The 23,634-nt window shown below is 36.3% G+C and overlaps 1 protein-coding gene across 6 annotated transcripts in view; it reads left to right on the plus strand.

The window, feature by feature from the left end:
• DGKH (diacylglycerol kinase eta) overlaps positions 1-23,344 on the plus strand; it is a 182,665-nt gene extending 159,321 nt beyond the window's left edge. For 4 of the 6 annotated variants that reach the window (XM_053899179.1, XM_019447434.2, XM_019447442.2 and 1 more), the window contains 5 exons: positions 157-249; positions 2,951-3,070; positions 3,430-3,538; positions 4,978-5,108; positions 10,447-23,344. In XM_053899179.1, the coding sequence (XP_053755154.1) occupies positions 157-249; positions 2,951-3,070; positions 3,430-3,538; positions 4,978-5,108; positions 10,447-10,536 (543 nt within the window). In that variant the 3' untranslated portion in view covers positions 10,537-23,344. The remainder of the gene's footprint in view (positions 1-156; positions 250-2,950; positions 3,071-3,429; positions 3,539-4,977; positions 5,109-10,446) is intronic. The other 2 variants (XM_053899180.1, XM_053899182.1) reach the window with 2 other exon arrangements.
• The last annotated feature ends 290 nt before the right edge of the window (positions 23,345-23,634 follow it).

Below are 23,634 nucleotides of genomic sequence, written 5' to 3' on the forward strand. Positions count from 1 at the left end.
AGTTATTCAATGACAATACAAATTTGGTAGGTTTTTAAAAACATTTGTGATGTGAATTTCTTGGAAGAATAAAATTTAAGGTATTTGCTGATGATTGAATCCCAATTTAATACAGAACTACTTGTCTTTGATGTGTTGTTGTGTTTTTTTTTCTAGAGTCTTACGAGAGACACTGCCACTGAAATAGCCATCAATGTGAAGGCACTGTATAATGAAACAGAATCTTTACTAGTTGGCAGGGTTCCTTTGGTAAGGAGGAAACGACTGATAACACAAGAATGATGATCAATGTATGGGCCTCCCTTTCAGTCAGGAGCATGCACTCATCAGATTCTAAGGCAGGATCAGCCTTCTGGCCTCCATCCTTACAGCTTTCTCTGTACCTAGCTTTTGCCTTCAGGAAAGGACATGGCTAAACCAGGGAGTAATGATTCAGGCTAACAGGAGAAGTTTCCCCTCGCATATGCCATCATGTTTTTATGCAGTTCTACTGTCCCCAGTCAGCTTTGATAGATTTGAAACATGATATTTTGAAATGTGATTGGTATGATTTTTAGATTTGCTTAAAGGGCAACCCTTTCTAGACTGGATGTTTCAAGAACTAAATTCAAGAACTAGCCATATCCCTAGATTAACTCAGAGTGGTCCTGGAAATCAAGTTTAGGGCAGGTGTGAATCTAACCACAGTCCATGGACCTCAAGCATAAGTGCTACAGTGCAACTGTTCCACGGACATCCTGTTTGGTTTGCCCAGAGTCTGACCGGTCAGCCTTTCTTCTCTCCCCTTTTTCAAATGTTCTAGAATATTGGGTCTTCTCGTCACCTAGTGTTCACTTGTGGGTTTTCACACGTGCTGTCCTAACTGTGTAGAAAGCCTAAATGTGTTAGCTGTTTTTAACTTCCTTGTAACAATTCTGATTAACTGATCGGTGGTGATCTTAAAACATTTCTCTTGACTAATATTATCTCTTGCTTTGGAAAATATACACCTAAATAAAAGTGGTAGTAAAAGTCATAGTATCTGGCCTAGTGGGAAAATGGGAGGTGTGTCACAGGCTAGCTAGCTAACTAAGTGACTGTGGTTGGAATTTCTGTTTGCTTGGGGTCCAGAAGAGCGTCCTTGGAGCATCTTCTACTCTGAGAAGAGTGAATATATAAAGGTTGAATGGTGTCCACTGCTCTTACCCACCTCCAGAGAAAGCTGAAATATAAGTTCCTTGGGTCACAGGTGGCTGCTGATGCTTTGGCTGTGAAGAAAAACTTTTAGGAGGAAACATTGGGTATCTTTTATGATAAAACCAATGGAACATTTTGCCAATTCTTGGAACTTCTGTCATTAACCGGAGTCTTTTTGCTGCTTTTCTAAAATGTGTCCAGTGAAATCCAATGAGCTGTGACTTTGGTCCCAAGTTTAGGTGAAGGACATGTATTTTTTGCCTTATTTGAAACATGATTAAGATCACTTATGATTGACGAGAACTAGAAGCATAAGTTATTCTGTATTTTAGCTCTCTACTCTGAAAGTACCCTCTGAGTGTTAGTTGGTTAATATTTATTAATTATATTATGTTAATATAGAAGGACCACCCACGCAGACTTTTAATCATTTCAGTCTGCTTCTGTCATTGTCAAATGTGGGTGTTTGGTTTAAAATGTATACCAGTGAGTTTTTTCCATAACCTTTGATAACATTGATGTGAAAATACAGTCACTTATATTCGAGATCTACTAAGGTTCGCACTTCATTTTGCTTCTTGAATAAATGTGTAATACCATTTTATCAATTTTATAAGGCATATATTCTTAGACTCAAAGGAAAATGGTGAATTTTACATGACAAGCTGGAGAATCTCCAAATTTTTATTAACTACTAGAAATGATAGATACCTTGAATAACTGGGGGGGGGGGGGGGGGGGGGGGGGGGGGAGAATGACCATAATAAATAACAGTAACATTTTCTCTGAACTTTAAGTGTAAAATTCTGCAAGGCTATATGTAGATACTCTACAATTTTAAAGTGGTTTATGGAAGTATTGATTAGCTGGAATAGACCTTAGAAATAATCTTTATACTATTTTAGGAAGAAACTAAGACTCTTAAAATCAGCCAGGCTTCCTTTGGTTGCATAGTAACAAGTAACTAGAATGTAGTCACCTCCCTTCCCGACCTACACATAACAGTGTTTATTTCACCTTTACCATTGAATTTCTACATGCTTTTTAATAACTGTTTCAAATAAGTGGGTAATAGGTGACTGGTTAAATTCTCTATAAAGTTTCCAAAACCCCTTCCCCCCTTCCAGATTTCAAACCATTTAGCTTTTGCCCTTATTTTGACAACAGCTTTTTGTCATAAATTTTTCTGAGATTCATGGGTACCCCCCCCCCCCCCCACTTAAACTTATTCTTCTATTTCTCCAGGAGATTTCTGTACCAGCCAGTTCTTATTATGTGACATGTTTTTGACCAGGTTTTAAAATAGCATTATTTGGTTACGTAGTGACCTATGGAAATCAGAAGGATTTCTGCCGCAAATAAGTAGAATAGTGAGATTAGTTACCAGAATGCAGCAGAATGGATGGATGGATGCATGGTTTGGAAGGGAGGGAGAGGAAAGAATTTACATAGGAAACAAACAAACAAAAAAAAACCAACAACACTACCCAAAGTGATATACTTTTTTTTTTCTGTGACATTATTAAAGTCACACTGACTACTTATATTGTCTTTGGGAAGTACGGATAAATCAATTCAGATTTTTTTTTTAAATGAGCTCAATATAAAATAATGTGTTCTCTTTTCTATATTCCTTTATATTACCAACAACAATAACCTAGCCTAGTAAGAGTTGAGGATATCTGCTATAAAAAAAAAATATGTTTATTCTGTTTGAGATTGGTCACTGAGACTTGTTTTATTTTGTTTTGTTTTTTAACCTGCTGGTAAATAGCACTTAGAATCCCCACATGAAGAGCGGGTATCTAATGCCTTACATTCTGTGGAGGTGGAGTTGCAGAAGTTAACAGAGATTCCTTGGCTTTATTATATCTTACATCCAAACGAAGATGAGGTATGTAAAATCTGGCCTGTTTCTTTGTAAGTGTAGACTTTCTGACAATAGAATTTGAAATCATCTTTTGAAAAAGGGACATTCCAGGGAAAACGAATTCTGGACGCTACTTTCAAATGTGCTGTTCTTGAACAAGCAAGAAAAGGCTTTTCTATGAACAGAGGTATCTTCGGGGAATCAGTACATCTTCGGTAGTACATAACATTGTACACTTTTATTTTAAGAAGTGTTTTGCATTTATTCCTGCATTGTCATTTCAGCAGTGTTTTGCATTTATTCCTGCATTGTCTGTAATATCAGAGTGAGTTGTTCTTCTCTTAACGTCCTGAGAAAATTCTCTTCTTGCTCGACCCGAACAGGAACCCCCCATGGATTGCACCAAGAGAAACAGCAGAAGCACAGTATTTCGTATAGTGCCAAAATTTAAAAAGGAAAAGGTTCAGAAACAGAAGACAGGTTCACAGCCTGGTAGGTGATCCACACTGGAAGGGAAAGTATTACATTATGGAAAAAATAACTTATTAAAGCAGTGTCACCAAGGTGATGAAAATGTTCTGGAACTATTAGTGGTGACCATTGCACATTACAAATGTACTAAATGCTGCTGAATTGTGTACCATAAACTGGCTAAAATGGAGAGTTTTGTGTTCATTTTACCATAATAAAGTAAATCATATTATACCCAAGCAAAGTCCAAAAACCAGTAAGAGCCTGTAGTTATGATGCACACAAGAAAACGAGGTTTGCTTGTACTCTCTTCAGTGGACATCAGTGCATCTGTTTAGATGGTCCTTTGTCTTGCTTAACAATTCAAGGCATCAGTGGATAACTTGTTTCTCGTCAGAGTTCAAAATCGAGATTTTCATAAATGAAATATAGAAACTTGCTAAATATATCTTTTAACTTGCTAAATATATCTTCTACCTAAAGTTACCTGTTCTTTTTCTCCTGTTTCGAAGACTTACTACACCATTTCATTCCTTCAGTAATGACAATCTACTGTGACATTTGCATTCTCAAGCGAAGATTAAACTCTGCCTTTGATGTTGTTTGTCTGGTTCCCTTTCCACCTTCCCCTAGAAATTAACGTTAATGCTGCACTGGTGCTAAAACACCTTCAAGTTCTGTGTATGGGACAGTAGGTGCCTTTCATAATCAAGTCATTTTATAATTCTTCCGAGTTAGCTAACTCCTTTTAAAAAGTGATACATGACCTTATTTTTGACAATCGTAGAGCAGCTATTGAAGGGCATTTTAAAACCAAATAGGGCAAATAAATAAACTTTAATTCAGCTAAGCAACGTTGAATAAAATGTATACAACCATGATTGTCTACATTGGAAAATAACAATCCAACGAATCTTAGAAGCATTGACGGCTTTTAGAGGACATTAAAATGATCTAACAACATGTTTGGTGCTGTAATTATCAATAATTATAATTATAAATAGTAATAGAATCAATAAAGGCGATACTTGAAGACAGCAAGACCCAAAACAGAAGTTTGTGTAAAATTCAGTACCCTGTTTCAGATTTCATATTTTAATTAGCACTTGTAGCTACTTAAATTAAATTAGTGCCATATATGGTCTTAAAGAAATCATCAGAGCTTATTTTGATCTTGTACTATTTATCCTAATCATGAGAAATACATTTTTTATTCCTATTGTGTAGTTTGGGTGCCCAGCAGTGAATGTTTTTGCCTAGTCAGACCTTTGTGTTGATTGATGGTCTGTAACCTGCATGGGGAACAACGAAATTGGAGTTTTGTTGAAACAACACCTTTAACCTTTCCCTTTGCTAGCACTGCCCGCTGTACTCTGTTTTGCATCTTCTTTGGCCAACCTTTGCTTTGTAATGCATTGAGCATGTAGAAATTAAGGGGGTTTTGCTCTTAACTTTGGTAGTTCAAAAATGGGGCACAGAGGAAGTTGCTGCTTGGCTGGATCTGCTCAGTTTGGGAGAGTACAAAGAAATCTTCATCCGTCATGACATCAGAGGGGCTGAACTTTTGCATCTGGAAAGGCGAGATCTTAAGGTATTTCCTTTGTGCTACTCTTCTGCTTTTGAAAATTTCCTGGCAAAACAGAATCCTTTATCCTGCACCTCTTTTGTTATGTGCTTCTAGCTTGGCTTATGTTATGCAAATGTGCAGTAATCTAATATGCATTGTCCTGTGGTTGGAGTTCCTCTGCTTTTTAAACAAGAATGTCAGCAATATTTTCCTATCAAAAATCATTCTCTGATTATTGTAGCTAAAGCTTAGCATGAAGTTAGTAATTTTCCTCTGCATCCATTCATATGGCTGTTCCTGTGCTAATATTTCCAAGTGGCTCATGTTTCCATCAGCTCACTTTATTGAGTCGGCATGAAAGGTGGTAATTGTTGCTGAAGACGACTTAAAAATCTAACCAAAGGTTAACAACTAAAAATCAATTCAAAATACCAGTAACGAAGTCTTCCTAATATATGGAACTAAATAAGGGACTCACAGCAGTGGCTACTTAGAGTCCTATGATTTTGTTGTGTTTCTGATTGCCCTTTCAGAAGTCACGTGAACAACTAGACCAATAAATTCAAATGCCCTTCCCATGATTTACTGTTAAAATTGTATTATGCTCAAAAATAAATGTATTATTTTCTTTAGTAAATGAAGTAAAAATTATGCTTTACTCTTGCTGGAATGCAGCTTAGAGCCCCTTTGTCATTTATGACCAGAAAGAATATCATTAATTAGCGGTAAGCAGTGGTTCTCTTGGATTTTTCGGGTGGAGACTGCCAGTGGCCAAAGTAGAGTATTCTCTCTTAAGGTTGGGAGTAGAATTTTGTCATCTTATATTTTCTTACCAAACGCTGCCATTTTAAAATTCCAAGATTGAGTAATAAGAAAATGACAAAGCCTTTGATATATTTTGGAGTGATCCTTTTCCAGTAGGCCAGATTCTGATTCTCATGGAATTATGGTACAGTAAATTCCTAACAAATTTGTGAACTGTTGTGCCTTTATCTATAAATACGTTAGCAGAGATCTTTGAACAACGTATGGGTAATCTGTAGGATTTTATAAAGCAGAGTCATACAGTTTTAGCACATTAAAAGTGGACACCATGTATATGTAAATGTTTTTAACCAGAATAATAATAAAGAAGTAGATTAATTAATTATCACAGTTGAGAGTCCCAAATCTGGAAAAAAGCAAAATATACAGTGCTAAAGTTCATAGAGTAAAGGTTGGCTTCAAAACGTGGAATGAGTGCACAAAAAAATAAATGTAAATTTATTTTTACATCATTGTATCTAAGGATAGCTTCTCATATCCTTGGCAGGCAGCAATATTTATTGACTAGCTACTGATTGATATACTATGCCAGTCTCTCTTTACATTTCATTTGCCATGAGTAAGTGTATATTAAAGGAAAAGACTGTGTGTGTATGTATATATAAATATATCTCTGTATGTTATATATATGTATATGCACCTATAAGCATACAAATAGACACACACATACACAGTGAGCAAAGCAAATATTTGCAGAATGAAGAAACAAAGCTCATACGTATGCAAAGTCAAAGTTAGAGTGATAGGACTTGGCTAGAAAAAAGTAAGAGTCAAGAGGAAATGGTTAAGAATTATTTTAGTAAATTTTCTCTTTAGCTTTTCATGGGACTTTTTGTTCTACTTTGTTTTTATTATTTTTTAAATTTTTTTTAATGTTTATTCATTTTTGAGAGACAGAGCATGAGTGGGGAGGGGCAGAAAGCGAGGGAGACACAGAATCTGAAACAGGCTCCAGGCTCTGAGCTGTCAGCACAGAGCCCAACGCGGGGCTCGAAGTCACGGACCGTGCGGTCATGACCTGAGCTGAAGTCAGACACTTAACTGACTTGGCTACCCAAGCACCCCTACTTTGTTTTTATTTTTAATACAAACTACATTCTTTCCCTTATAACTTGTCTTTTGGAAATCTGTATTGACACTGTCCTCTTTAACTCTTTCGGTTCTAAAACACGGTCTGAGGGAATGAGAAAAGGAAAATAATTTTACGGAAAGAATCAGCTGTCGGACAAAGCCTTCGTGAAGGTAGAAGATGAGCTCCCCTTGCTCTCTGGGTGTAGCTGTAAGAGGGAGCAGACTTTTTGGCATAAAGTCTACCAATGTTGGTAAAGGATTACCTACTCCCTGGGTAATCTTACCCATTTCCATTGCTTCAGGTACGGTCCATGAACATGGCAGTGGCTCACAGGGTTGGATTTCCAGTCCTGACCTCATTTGAGAGCTCTAGGATTATATCACCACCTCTACTTGAAACTTGCCTATCACACAGGGGTGTCAGTCTTCACGTGTCAAAAACCAAACCTCTATTCTGCTGTCCCACTCCAGCCCTGCCCCTCCTCGCTACCCCTCCTCACCTGGCTAACTCCTGCTCAGATCTTGGCTCAAGTGTTACTTTCTTATTACCAAGACGACTAGAGATAGCAATGTGACCCTGTAAAGGTGGGAAAGGAAAAATATTTCTAAGGTGCTTTAGCAGACAAATAAACTGATTACGTTATTTCACCTCCAGGAAGACAGGCAAAAGTGAGGGACACCAAAGAAAATGATAAAGATGCAGTGGTTTTGTTTGTGTGGTTGGTTTTTGTTTTTTTCCATTTGGAAAGTTGCATATGTGTGGCTACAAAGGTAACTGAATGTCTACAAAGTATGTTTTTGCCAAATCAGGCCTATTCATCCAAAGAAAGAAAAGACCACTAATAAAGAATATGAAAAAATAAGAAAGGTATAACAGATATCATGGCATAACTTTATCACAGCCTAACTCCTAGAAGACATGAGAGTATTGAACTCAAAATAAAGAAAATACAGCTAGGAGTTAGTGTAACTCTATGGAAAACATTCATCTCATTACACCAAATTGGTAATTCTGAGTAGAGTCTGCCTCTCCCAGAGAAGTTTTTATTCTCAAGAATACAATGTGCATATGGCCTGAAATAAAATATTTAATATTAAGTGTATTTATTAATCAGATAATTACGTTAACAAAGCAGAAAGAATATTTAAATATCCCACTCAAATAAAAGAATCGAAATGCAACTGTAAATGCATTTATATCTCAAATTTAGGTAGCAGGAGCAGCTATCTTTCTTTAGGTTTTGGTCTTGCTTTTGAGTTTGCTATTTTATTTATTTTTTTTTTAATTTTTTTTTTAACGTTTATTTATTTTTGAGACAGAGAGAGACAGAGCATGAACAGGGGAGGGGCAGAGAGAGAGGGAGACACAGAATCAGAAGCAGGCTCCAGGCTCTGAGCCATCAGCCCAGAGCCCGACGCGGGGCTCGAACTCACGGACCGTGAGATCGTGACCTGAGCTGAAGTCAGACGCTTAACCGACTGAGCCACCCAGGTGCCCCTTGAGTTTGCTATTTTAGCACACACTTCCTTAAGACTGGTTATGAATGACCCAGTGTTGGGGCACCTGGGTGGCTCGGTCGGCTAGGTGTCCGACTTCGGCTCAGGTCATGATCTCATAGTTCGTGAGTTCGAGCCCTCCACTGGGCTCTGTGCTGACAGTGCAGAGCCTGGAGCCTGCTTCAGATTCTGGGTCTCCCTCTCTCTCTCTCTGCCCCTCCTCACCCCTGCTCACACTCTGACTTTCTCTCTCACTCAAAAATAGACACTAAAAAAAATAAAAAAGAATGACCTGGTGTCATATGAGAAAATATTTTTCAGGGTCAGTTACATATTGTAGAAGCATGACCTAGAAATGATCTCAGGCTGGAAAAGAGTACTTGCTGTAGAAAAAGTATTTTCTAGAAAGATTCAAAATTGTCAGAAAAAAAAAGTGTCAGTAGCATTACTGCTATAGAATTCAAAGAGCCCAGAAAGTGTGTGGAAGAGAGAGCACATGTGTGCACTCACTTCAAATACTCTGATCTATTTCATTTAAAGCTTAAAAATAAATAATGCTCTTAGCCTACAAAATAGAATGGATATTTGGAATCTTTATCTTCTCAGACACATGATTTTGTGGTACCTCATAATCCTGTTTTCGATGCTACTTTGGAAGCCATCTTTTTGCTAATTTTCAAATATACCAAACCCTCTGTTTTATACAGAATTTGTTTGACTTCACCTGTTAGCAAATTGATCATACCCATTACACTTAAATTAACTATGGCGGTGGGTGATGGCGGCTGATTGGCTCAGTCGGTTTAGCGTCCGACTCTTGATTTCGGCTCAGGTCATCATGATCTCAAGTTTCATGAGTTTGAGCCCCACATCAGGCTCTGTGCTGACAGTGAGGGACCTGCTTGGGATTCTCTCTCCCTCTCTCTGTGCCCCTCCCCTGCTTGCTCTCTGTCTCTCTCTCTCTCTCTCTCTCTCTCTGTCTCTCTCAAAATAAATAAACATTTTTTTAATAAAAAAAAATAAAAGCTAATTAAACAAAAAAGAAATTACAGGGTTTGGAGGCCTTCATGCTTTCTTTTAGTTTTTCAGGTAGTGAGCATCATGGCTGTCTTGTGTGCATCTCCTTCCTTCCTACAACAAGTATTTCTTTGCCAGGTGCCTGCTGTGTGCTGCACACTCTGGAACCATCCTCCACTTCTGAAAGCTAAATATTGAATTCTTGGCTCTTTATAGAAAGACAGTTCTGTAAGAAACAAGGAGAGTTCTGAGGCAAAGGAGCCACGAGTGTTTTGAGGAAAAGCATCAACCCACAGAGAGCTATGTTTATGTAATTTTTTTATACTTCTGCATTACAAAGTAAAAAGGATATTTAAATAGACCACTCAAATCAAAGACTCTAAATGTAACTGTAAATGCATTTAAATTCCACATGTAGGTGGTGGCCACTAATATCTTTCTTTAGGATTAGGCTTTACTTTTAAGTTTACTACTTTAGGAAGGATGTGCACGGTTGCCTTAGGACTAATTGTGGATGCCCTGATGTCACATGCCACTTTTCTCAGAGATCCCAAAAGGACCTGTGTTTTAAAAAGAAGAAGAATAGGAGAAACCAATTTTGACTCTTGAAGAACTGTATTGTGTATAATTTATGATAGTGTTAACGTTTAAGAGTTTGTGTAGGATGTGATTTTTTTTTACTGGTTGGCAATTTTTGCTTTATAAATTGACTTTTATAGTTTTTGCTTCCTAAATCATTGATTATAAACTAAACTTAATGAACTGGATACTAATTATACTATTTGCTGGTGAAATATTTAAACCTCGGTCTTCTCTGGTCAATAAACTTCTTTCTTTTCCTTCTCTTTCTTTTTTCTTTTTCTCTTTCCACCTTTTTTCCTCTTTCTTTCTTTCTTTCTTTTGTTCTTTCTTTCTTTCTTTCTTTCTTTCTTTCTTTCTTTCTTTCTTTCAGGACCTGGGGATAACGAAAGTGGGCCATATGAAGCGAATTCTCCAGGGAATTAAAGAGCTTGGAAGGAGCACTCCCCAGTCTGAGGTGTAATCACATTGGTGCTATTCCTTGGAAGGGAAGTAATTGCTACTTAATACAAAGCTCTTGGAAGCAGTTGTCTGTTTCTGTAGTCTTCTGCCTAGAAAAGTAAGCACCACTGAGCACCTCTGTGGCTTGATATTTTGCTGTGGGTGAAAATTTTGATTTGAGGTATTAGAAAATATTTTCGTGCCAAAAAAATACATTCCACAAAGCCATTTCCTAATTGTGCAAACTTGACATGTTAAAATATGCTCATATAAGTAAGAAGGTAGGAGGAATCTGAGACAATTGCATTGTCTAAAAGATGGAAATGTTTACTTTCCTTAAACCTGGTCAGATGGAATGTTCTTACTCTGTGACTGCATAACAATATGTGGCTAAAACTCTTAGGTTTCACTATTGGAGGCATTGGCTTCTTCCTTAAAATAGTTGGTTAGGAGATTAAGATGTAAATTAAGCTGTGTTTTGAATGTTAGATGGGTATCGCCTCACTTTGCTAGCATTCAGTGGTCATAGAATATGGTTAAAACCCCTGAAATATTATGAATGAATGCAAATCTTAATGCACGACATTCCTGCCTGAATTGTCTTTCTTTTTCTTGCATGTCACATGCAATATCTTAAAACTTGGCTTCCATGTCAGTTTTAATGTAATTTAATTTATTACTGCCTAAGTACCTTTTTGTTGGTTAAAGGCACTTTTCTGTTCTTTGATGTGGGATTTTGGATAAATATTCTGTATCTGAGAATTTGTGAACACGTGTCTGTGCCATAATCAACAAATGATACACATTTGATGCAAGCCAGTTTTATGTCACTCTATTATCAACACTGGGTATGCACAGTAGGAAAATTTTCTGGATATTTTCATAAAAGTATGTGTTCTATTGCCGAACAAAACTTGTTATAGCTTCCCAAACCAAAATTCCCACATTTTGTTCTTATTTTTGGTTTTAATTTAGTGTTTATTCAATACTCTGTTTGTATTTGTAATATAGTGGGCTGTTGACATCCAGTTTTCTGAAGGTCTCAGCTGGGATTTGTATACTGATCGTATGCCGATTGGTCACCCAGACTTATCCACTAGCTAGAGTGACTACTGACACAACTTCCCAACAAGAGATTTACATTTTTTCTTAAGGGCTTTTATCTCATCTCATTCTTATACCATTATTACTATTATCTCACCTAATTCTTATATCAGGCAGGTATTATTTGCTTGTTTCTAAACCACTCTACTTCAGTGTAGCTCATTAGGAGTCAACATTACAATTATCAAATCTTTGAAAGCCAAAGGCATACGTGTTAAAAAGTCACCGAAATATCCTCAGACCATCTTTCTTTAGGCGTTACGTACCAAAAATTAATTGTAATATTTCAAAATCTCCTATATAAGAGAAGTAAACAGGGTATTGACCCAGTGGTAACAATTTTCATGAAGTAGCCTTCTAAGCAGGTGCTCTGTAGATACAAATACACACACATACACATAGACACATATATGTGTCTATACACATACACCGTGTTTGTATATTCATGCTTAACACACATAATCTTGAAATGTACTCTCACTGATATTTTCTAGACAATTATTTGCCAAATGCTTAATGAGAAATATTAACGGGAAAGCACTTAAAATGAACTATTGTCAGACATAATTTAATTGTATCAAAGAAGTTTAAACATTTGACACTTTATTCTTATTTATACATTGCATATTTACTAGTAAAATCACAAAATTAAGACATCTTAAAAATAAATGAGCCTGATGGGTTCCTGACCAAATATGTCTGACTATATATCCTACCTGTCTAAGTTGTGAATAAATAGAAAATTTTCAAAGGAAATTATATCAAGTAGCATGAAAGAGTAAAAAGCCACTCACTTAGTAAGTGTATTGTTACCCTCAGCTATGAAATCAAAGGGCTTCTCTTCCAGTCCCTTGATAATCCGCACCCCCTGTCCCCTGCAAGTTGTCCCGCTCTCTTCCAGGCACTTCCCTGTGAAATTAAAATAGAGATGGCACAGTCTCGGAATTCTGCTGAGGTCACAGATACCTGTCCAGCTCTACCAAAAAGGGAAATGTATAGGTGCAGAGAGGCATGGGACTCATGAATGAATTTTGGGTTGATTTTCACTCACCCAAAATACCCCTTTGCCAATAGAAGAGACTTAAGCTATTACATGTTCAGAATTTGAGAGTAAGATGTAAATGATTAATATTTTTTTGGCTGATGTTGATCTTTTTACTCTTAGGTAATAACTCTTTATGTTGTAAAACCTCAGTTAATAGACTCTTAACTAGAGTTTTCCTGCAGATGGCTTTTGGATGAGGAAAATCCTTTAAAATGACAATTTCAGTATCTTTTTTTTTTTTTTTTTTTTTTTGTCGTTAAATTAGAGCAATCTTTCCTGTATGCTTTGTCTATGCATGGCTGTGTAGGACCCACATGACTCTGCCCACACCTGTTTGCCAGGATAGTATCCTCAGAGCCTCCTTAGGCCCCTGTCAGCCTCACAGAGGAGCCAGCTTCTTACAGTAGATGGAGCTATAAATAGAAAGTAGAAAGAGCTTCTCTCTGGGATCTCTGAGGTGATCCCAGCTCAGGGGAGTGCAGTTGTGGCCTCTGTACCCTGGTCCATTCAGAAGCTGAGGTGAGAAGCTTAAGCCTACTCTTGACTGTCAGCTGTAACTGTACTGTTCCTCCCTGCTATGCTCTCCCACACCTGGATAATTTGGGAGAGGTGAAGGGGAACCACAGCCAGCATCCATTTCCTTCAAGTCTTATTTCCGTGAGGAAGAACTTGCCTTTTTTTTTTTTTTTTTTTTTAAAGATTTTATTTTTAAGTAATCTCCCTACGCAGCATGGGCCTTGACTCACAACCCCGAGACTGAGTCACATGCTACAGTGACTGAGCCAGCCAGGCATTCCAAAACTTGCTTTTCAAGAAGGAAAGGGACAGGGTCAGGCCTAAGTAAAATTTCAAAGGACTCAATTCTTCCCTTCAGTGTTATTCCACCTCCCTTTCTGAGTTTCCTTGCCAGCTTTTGGCCTCCCATTTCCCACATGCCCAATGCACTGATGGTTGCTCAGATTCTCACTACTCTTTGTTACCCTTTCTTCATCAACTTCCATACTACAGAATGACTGCTTTCACCTCTCCCCGCTTGAGTGCCTGTTGCGGATCCTCTGAACAAAGTGCTAGGAAGAAAACAATTTAAAGAAAACTAATTTTACAGTTCACATTTTAACAAAGGAAACTTGCTAATCTAAATGAACCGACGGGTTAGATGATTTCGGGACCGTGATATAGATTGCTCTGGCTGAGAAGAGATGACCTGTGAATGCCGAGACCCTTGCTGTCCAGTATTATAGGCACTAGCCACATGTGGCTGTTTAAATTTACATTAATTTAATTAGAAAGTTAATTTCTCCATTGCACCAGCCACGTTTCAAGTGTGCAGTAACTACAATAGACAGGGCAGGTGTTAAACATTTCCATCATTGCAAAAATCGTACTGGCCAACACTGGTCTAGATCATTGCTACTCAAACGTGGTCCCTGGGCCAGCAGCATCCATGCCACCTGGGAGCTTATAGAAATGCAGAATTTCAGGTCCCCTCCAGACCTACTGAATTTCAATCTTCTTTGCAAACAAGATTTGGTGGTGGTTAGCACTGGCCTAGCCACATTTTATCGCTCCCAGATATTAGGGATCCGAATGCTTCAAAAAGCCCTCGAATAGCTCACTCCCCAACACACTACTTCCTAGAAATCCCAGAAAGGAGCTTTAGCTCATTCATCACCTTTGCTAAGTTTTCTTCTGAATGCTTATTCCTAATTCTGGTTCTAGATAAACCCTGCCTACCCAGGAGTTGTATTTGGGTAGCTAAGATAGAAAGGGGATGGGCTGGCAGGCGTAACTGGCCTCTCTCCAGCTCCCTACCTCATGTTGAAGTCACTAACAATCTACATTTGCTCAGTTTCTTGCTAATGTCACATTCTCATTTGTTCACAACTTAAGTCACAGGGAACATTTCAGAAGAATATGTAAGGAGATAAGTAAAGACCAGGTCAGTCTCCTACAGCTCGTACATTTCACTTTCTCTTATCAGCAGATTATCCTGTTGAGGTAGTTCATGCTTGAGGATACAAACAGCACACACACATTAAATGAACCAGTAAGCATGAAAAAAAAAAAGAGCCAAAATGATTCCAAGTAAAGTGAATGTGTCATTAAAGCTCTCGGGAAGGCGTGTTTTGCTGGACTTTTTTTTTAAGGCTAATTTATCTTGATTTTCAGACAGTTAATAATTCCTTAAAATAGTACCTGAGATATATTTTGATCCTCAAAATACAAATTATTTTATTCTGTAATAAGATCTTTCCCAATGATATATTGTCAATAATCCTTCACTTAATAATTTTTACATATTGATATCGTTTACCAAAACATTACTGGCTACAGATTCTTTAGCTAATTTTAATGAATAAAGAGGGCACCACTTGAGTCTTGATAGAAGTTATTTTTAACAGGCATCAAGAAAGAAAATATTCATGCAAAGCTATGACTTAGAAAATTACAGCAGAAACTTATATATACATCATTTCTAAAGTACATTATCTGTTATTTCTGACTGAACTGACAACACAGTGGACTCTCATGTTCTACAGATGTGAATCCTACAAGGATATAGTTTTTCACTAAAGTTCCTTAAATGTTACATCTCTCAACCTTGACATTTAGGATCTCTCCTGCCCTCTTCCTGCCAAATGAACTCATCCTGCATTTTTCAGATGCAAGTTGGGTAAAACCATGGGTTCAGAGTTTGATAATAATACAAGTGGCAGTTTTAAAACACCAAGCTTTTAAAGTCAGTTGGAAAGAGTGAAAAGTGAAGATTCCTCAAATACTAACTATTGGTCAATGGAATAACCTCTCTGGGCAGTTCCCACAGCACTCGGTAGCCTCACCTCTCCCCCTCTGGCTTCCCCTTGCCCAGGGCCATGGGTCCTGGGACCCGTCTCTGCTATAGCATCTCCCAGGTGACTTTTGTGTAGCAATCTCCGTGTCAGATGGGTAACACAATGCCTTTGCAATCGGATGCCTTCTTAAAGAAACACGCAAAACTTTAAAAAGGCAAAGATTATTGGTTTTTATAATACCCAAAGGATTCTTTACCTTTATTATTGTTCCTCTTTGTTATTGTCTCCAGATTTTGTTTTGAGATATTTCTGTTAGAAGAAAAAACTGTAAATGTTTATCATTACAGAGAACAGAGAGGTAAAAGACAGCTGGACTGTACCTATTTGTATACTTCTTTCTGTTATTTTCGGGAAAATAACTTTAACAGTAACTGAGACTTCGTTCAACTCGGTAACAATGTTTAAGATAAAGACCCATATTACTACTGTAGATGGACAGATTGATTCCCCTTATGTAACTAAGATATTCTATTTACATATATTTATATCTTCTCTCTTAATTTCTTATGCACACCCAAGTTTAAGTTAGAAAAATAGAAACCAAGACACTACTTAAAAGCTATAAAAACTCCACCTAAAATATTTCATTTTAGCTACAAGTTATTCATTGTATAGGAATTTATAAATAGCCTGGGTATTTCATAGGAATTGCATTTCAAGAGTAAATTAACCGTACCTAAAAGAACATAGGGATACTTTTAAAATGCATTAAGATAAGTTTCATATTCCATTGATGATGCTATTGAAGTAGGATAATGCAGTTAGATAAACAAGCTAAAAAGAAAAAGAATATATTTTGTGGTCCTTACTGTTTGCACTATTGTTTACCACAGGTTAGCCATATCTATTTGTATATTCTAAGTATTAAGCTGATATGTAGCTAAAGATTTCTTACAGTTCTGGTAACTGGTAACTAGTGCTGTGAAAGGTTTTGGTGTTGTAACATTCCCAGTTTTGTGAGTTATATATTGTATATTGAAGATGATTAATAAATTGGAGTAATATATTTATCTAGAGCTGGGAAGATATGATAATTATTTTCAAATCTTCACGTAAGTTGTATCAAATTTGTTTCTTCCTCTTAAGTGAGATAAAAGTCTCACTTTTGTGTTAAAATGTCTATTTATACAACAGGTTTCTCCTTTTACTGGTTTTATTAATTTTCATATTAAAATTTTTCTTATCTTTTGATACCAAAATAATTATCAAGCTGGTTATTCAAACTGCCAAGATGTATTTTAGTTTGCAGGAATTTTGGCAGACAAAATATTTAATAACAAACCAGCTTTGTATATTTTGTGGCTTTGGAGGTGAGAATTCTACCTTTGAATCTCTGTGTGAGGCAGTGCTCATATCAACAAACTGAATAATAAGACAGTATTACTTGTGATCATCAGTAGAAGGTTTTCTCAAGTTGTATAAATCAGTGCATTTATTTATTATGTTGTGAAATTTAATCTTTATACAAAATGCATATTCTAGCTCTTTTCTTTGTTACTGCTGTGGCTTAGGGTATAATAGCTCTGTTAATGATTTACTTACATACTTGAAGTACTCATTTCTGTCAAACAGATGCCCAGTTTTTTTTCCTTCTTAAAAAAAATGGTATTTTTTTGTTTTTACCATCATAGGTAACTGAATAGTAATAGGGACTTTGTTAAAAAATAATTTGCATACTTAAAATACATATAGAAAAAAGGAATAAAGCCAAAATAAAATCACCAATATTAAGAATTTAATGTAACCAAGGGATTCACTGTGCTAGATTTTGCCAATATATATTTTATCTTCAAGTCAGAACTTCTGTGATAAACTTTCCATTTTTCTTTTAAAAGAGAGAGAGCTCTGTGATTGTATGCCAATATAACACTAAACTGAACATTGAAATTCTCAAACCCCCAAAATACCGCGAACTTCAAGGGGCCAGCTTTAGATTCCAGGGTGAATATTTTTAAACACGTGTTTGCATTTGACTCTTGTCTACTTTACAAATAGTAACCGTGATGATTAATGCTTTATTTGTTTCTGTCAATTAAGTCAGTGAGGCTTGAATTGAGTTTTGAGTTATTTTTGTTTTAAAAAAGTATTCTCTGTTCAACTCTTTAAAAAGCTAGAAATTGAAAACATAAGGCCATAACCTACCAACCAGAATAAAATCACATGTTCTGACTTAAGGTGAGGCAATGTTGCATACCAAAGAAAACAATTTAACTAGCCCTAAATTCAACCATTTTATTGTTTTACAGTGTGAGCAATAGGTGAATTGTGAACTATTTAAGAACAATAGCAGGAGATTAAGAATTTACTATAATTTTAAAGATACGGAGTTTTGTATTAATTTTACTGTTGTATAAGCAATGATTAAAGGCAGAAAAAAACATATGAGAAACATTATATGGAAATATGGAAACATTATAACGAAAATGGAGCTTGAGCTGGATATTTGCCAAAGATTTGGAAATGAATAGTTTGAACATAGATATCTTTCACCTTGTATGGTAGAAACACAGAACATGTGTTCCATGTCTAGTAGGCACAATACCACAAAACCCAAAATAGTTACACCCATGATGTCTGAGACTGTATCTGTATGTTACCAAAATAGCCAATGAATTCAGGGAGCTCATCCCACTGTTGCAATTTAGAAGTCATTTAGGCAGGTAGTTTGGATGACCTCATCATTTGTGTTTATTACAAAGCAAATGTCTGTGCTTTGTCAACTTTGTGATTGACAGAAGGAGAATGAGTCAGAAGGACTTAGCTAGTTCCCATAGAATATTTGTAAATGTGGATCAGACCATACCACACAAGTTGAAGAGATTTTCATGAACTTGCTAAGCCTTGAGATTTGTTAGCAGTGATAGATTTTCCTTTTACTTGAAACAACAAAAGATTATTAGAATTTACAATATTATAAATAGCTGAATTATATGATTCTGCAGATGGATATATGGTTTAGATTTAGGTGGTTCTGTAACTGACTCTGGCACTGGCTCACTATGCCTTTTCTACAAACTATGTATGTTTTGGTGTTGCAGTTTTCCCAATGAGACATAGCACTCAAAATGATCAATTATAAGTACTTGGTAATTCTTCTTTTACCGAAGAAATTATGTAAGTGTGAATCATACTTAAATTTACCAATTGTTTTTTCTTTAAGTGTATTTGTTTTGAGAGCACAGAGACAGTGAGTGGGGGAGGGGCAGACATCTGAAACAGGCTCCACTCTGACAGCAAGCAGAGAGCCTGATGAGGGGCTTCAACTCCCAAGCTGCGAGATCAGGACCCGACTCAACCGACTGAGCCCTTCAGGCGCCCCTTAAATTTACCAGTTCTTTCCCACTGTCATTTGATATACAAAGAAAGACTTCCAAAACTATAGCATGAAGATTACAAGTCCAGATTAATATCCCTGATGTTGCGTTTGAAATGAAAGTGAAGTTACATTAATCCTCTCTGTAGCAGAGTAGGGGATGGGTATTTTCACCTGTTTACTTACTACAGGTTCATATTATTCATTTAAAGGCAGGCTAAACTCTCATTTCTAAAATCTTCAGAAATTCAGATTCATTTTGTTTTTTCTACATTCACCACAAACAACCATTGTATAGTAGCAGATTGGTTGATTTTTTTTTTTTAATTAAGACCTTCATGTCTTTTCTTAGATTAACACCCAAAAGAGAAAAATGTCACTTTAAATCAGTGGTTACAAAAATGAAATACGGGACTTACTTGTTTCATGCTGTGACATCGCTTGCTCTCTGTACTAAATGAATTCTGAATGGTTTTCTTGCTGTTTGATCTGAAGCATGGATCGTTAGCTACATTTCCTGGCTGTGGAATGGTACTCCCTCATGAAAAGTACCTGCAAAACTTCCTGTAAAGAAACTAAACTGGAGATTATTTTAATTATTGCCATAATGGAAATCTGAGTACAATTTAGGGGAAAAAATTCGAATAACCATGTTAAAATCATTAAATATCGATGAAGGTAAGTGAATATTGCCTTCTATTTTTACCTAACATTTGAATTCAGTCATTAACTGATAACTTAAAAATTTTGTCCTGAATATAGCATAATACGATAACTTGAAGGTCCTGTTACATCCCCTTCCCCTAAAAATGTTGAAATTATAAGAGGCTGTAAACTGGATGATATAGAGAAAAGACCAAAGCAGAACTCGTTTGCATGGGATTTGGATCTGTCTTAATGACACAGCCTAGTTTTCATGAAGACGGGTCTCTAAATAATTCCAGAATGATTTGGTAGAGTGACGGGAAGAAATTATTTTTCTGGGTATTTGTGTCTCACAATGACCTGATATACAGACGGCCCTAGTATAATTAACATTAATTATAACTTCTGTTGGAACCTACCCTGTTTACAAATCTGTTGTGCAGAGATTTTTTAATATACATAATGATGAATGAATTGCGAACTTGGACAGTTCTTTTGTTTCCTCTCCTTCTTTGACTTGAAAAGCTTTCAAAAAGCCTTTGAGAGATGACATAATTTTCATAGCAACATGATGTGACTGCCTGCTTCTGCCAAGAAACTCCTGAACTAAAATATGGAACAAAACAAGTGCTTAACCCCAATCTTCGTTTTGGATTGTGTGAGCAAAAGCATTTCATATATCAAAGTTTTCTCAGTATTTATGCAGTTGCACATTTCATTTTTTGTCCGTCTCAAAAGTTGCATTGGCATTTTATGTTCCATTTCTAATTATATGCAGTAAAGTGATAATTCCATTGCCTTAGTTCAGCCCTCTGCCAATACAGACCTTCGTGATTTTTCTCTCCTACGGCTTTTGCCGTAGTTTTTCAGCAACTGGTTTTCCTACATACATTGTTTCCTACCTCTAGTTCATCTTCCACATGGTTGAACGGAGTGGGAGTGGTCTTTCTGAAATGCATTTTCTTTGTCATTCCTTTGCTACAATTTCTTAGGTAGGTTTTTTTTTTTTTTTTTTTTTTTTTTGAGCATAGCAACCTAACCCCTTACTGTATAGATAAGGGTCTCTATGGCTTTGCCTCTTCCCATCTTCAGCTGCCATTTCCTCTAGAGGCCTTTTGTAATTCATTGCCTTAGCATAATCACTTGCTAGAGATCAACTCATTCAAAACTCGGTTCAGATTTAACTTTCCGTGGAGCTCTACCTGACTTCCCAACCAAAGTTAAGTATTTCATTCATGTTGCATAGCATCTTGAAACTTTCTCTGTTAAAATAACATCACATTTCAGTAATTTCATGTGTGTGTGCGTGTGTGTGTGTGTGTGTGTATGCCTGCCTTTCCTCCCCCTACCAAATTTCTCCATTTTTGTAGTCTCAGTGTGAAGCTACCATATAATAAGACTTAAGTAAATGTTTTTGAAAGAATGAAGGTCCTATGGAACCCAAACTTCTCTATAATTTTATACTTTCACAAATGCAAGCTTAGACTTCCCTGAGCCACACGAGGGATGTGTGTATTCATGAGCAGGTGAGCATGTGTGCACTCTGGGCACACGTGCCAACAGGAGATAAACATCAAGGAAGAGAGATTGTTTCGAAAAGGATAATCATTTGTTAGTTTTTCGTCAGAAGTGTTTACCAAATCTGACCAAACCTGAATTCTTGTTTCTAAAAACGAGGCTTACAAAATTTTCAAATCGCTGTCAAATTCTTGTTTGTAATTCATGCATATGCCCTAAAGACCACCTTGCTGTTTCGCAGACACATTTAGTGTCTACAGTCTATATAAACACATGCATTGATCACCTAGACAAAATAAGGAAGGATATTTGGGAAAGAATCAGAACTAATAATGAAGGTGAAAGTTTCTCAAAAGTAATAGCCAACCAGAGATCTAGGCTGAATTGGTGTGATTTCAGGTCATTTATAGCTAAGGATTATTTCATTTTTTATGATGCAAATGTAAGATGGCTTGTTTGTGCCTGTTGTCCCCCCTTCTAGAACATAAAGACTAAAATCTATTACCTAAACATTTGTTTTGTTTTCTGATTCTATAAAAGACTTCAGCCATGTCCCCAAATCGTGATAGAGGTCAACACAAAAATTCTTTACAGTTAATAATTCCTAAGGTTAAATAGTAATCAAAAATGCATGTAATTAAATTAAATGCCCTCTTCCTTTTCTCATGTAAGAGACATTTTTCCACCTGCTCTGTACGGGGCACTTGATTAGATGCTGGTTATACAATAAAATAATCTGTCTTCAGAATGATTTTCTACAAACTGAGAAATTGGGGGGACACTGTTTAAACCAAATGTTCCTCAGGTTATTTTAGCATAATCTCATTCCACCCAAAAAAACAAACTTTGCGTCATGAAGAATTAATCCCATTTTTATGTCCAGTTTTTGCACTTTGAGGTCAGCCATAAATAATTTTTCACCATCACTCGTCAAGTATATGTTTCATCAATCCCGTAGAACCCCATCTCTATAGGTGCTATGTGTGGTCCAAGTGGCTAATAGATTTCTAGAACATGAATTCAATTTCAAGTCCATTTTAGAAAGGCATCTATCCCTATTAATGCCATACACCAAAATATATGAGGTATGGCTGTAAACTCCCAGCAGAAGGAAAAGAATTATAAAGTAATGCTTTCTAGTATAGTTCAAAGACTCCGTTTGAAGTTAATGGGTTGATATTTCCACCTCAATTATTTTTAATTTTTAATGGGGAGTAGAGAGTAATAATATTTAACAGGTAGCATACTTATCTGAGCATATAGTAAATATACTACAAGTATTTGTATGCCACAATGCACTGATATTGACGAAAGAAAGCAAAAATATTTGAGTTATAAAAAATTAACTTCTCTTCATATTTATTGATGGTTAGGCAATAGGGTTCCTCTATGAGAAGGAAAAAAAAATATTGTCAGTAAGTATGGAAAAAACCTTAAGTGTGTGTATTTTTACCTTTTGATAGGCATATTTTGAAGTCATTCTTTCCCATCAATATAAATAAAGTATCAACCATTTCTTTGTTCTCCAGGAAAAGAAATTTTTAGTTTGATACAATTTTACTCTTTGTTCAATACTGTAAAAGGTCCACAAAAGGAGGAGACTTGGCTGGACACTTAATTTACCTTCCCATAAAGATAATCATAATTATTTGCCTCCTGTTTATTATCATGTTGAAAACCTGACAGTGTAGCTCCTTTTGTCCCTCACATTGCAAAAGATAGTTTTACTCTAGCCTTTGCCGTATTATTTATAGTTAAGAATTTACTACATTTTGGTAGTCTGTTTCAAAACTTTTACTTGTATCTGAAAGATGCAGATCATGTCTATTTATTATTACACAATGGGCTCTGTTTGCTGCAGAAAAGAGTGAAACTTTTAACTGCTTAGCACATTTGCCAGTGAAATATACCTGACAGAGCAGAGGTTATAACTTTGGCTCTAATTACTTTTAATAATGGTAAGGAAATGTGTTTTGTTTGTTTACATGCTGTTTACAATGGCATAATTTTTTAAATATATACAATTGAGATATTTATTGCATACTATTTTAAAGATGTTTTATGTGTTTTCACCTTTGGAATATATTGTTACAGTTACTTATACAGATAATTTGGGTGGCTTTGTTAATGTAGCTAGTAATTTTTATGACTACTAAGTGACCAGTTTTCCGTGCCTTTTATTGTGGGATGCATGATTATGTATTTATTGTACGGAAGTCACTGATGTGTGTATTTTTGTACTTTGCTGGGAGTAATGGTTGATCTCGATGTACATGATGATGAGAGATGCCTTTCCCAAAGGGCACTGCCTTGAGATCGTCCTTCTCAAAATAAAAAGAATGCATTTGGAGAATGTGTGAAGCCTACTTTCTTTCTGGGAGAAAGTCTTATTTTTTTAATTAAACTTTTTATTGTGAGATCATTGTAGATTCACATACAGTTGTACAAAATAGTACAGAGAGAGATCATGTGTACCTTTCACCCATTTCCCCCTTATGATAACATCCGGCACAACTATAGTACAATATCACAACCAGGTTGTTGACACTGACAGAGTCCAGATGCTGGACAGTTCTTTCACCCCAAGGCCATACAAGGATCCCCTAAGCTGCCCTTTATAGCCACACCTACTTCCCTCCTGCC

The sequence above is a fragment of the Panthera pardus genome, unplaced genomic scaffold (genome assembly GCF_024362965.1).
Source record: "Panthera pardus isolate Hobbes unplaced genomic scaffold, ASM2436296v1 HiC_scaffold_1, whole genome shotgun sequence".
NCBI lineage: Eukaryota > Metazoa > Chordata > Mammalia > Carnivora > Felidae > Panthera > Panthera pardus.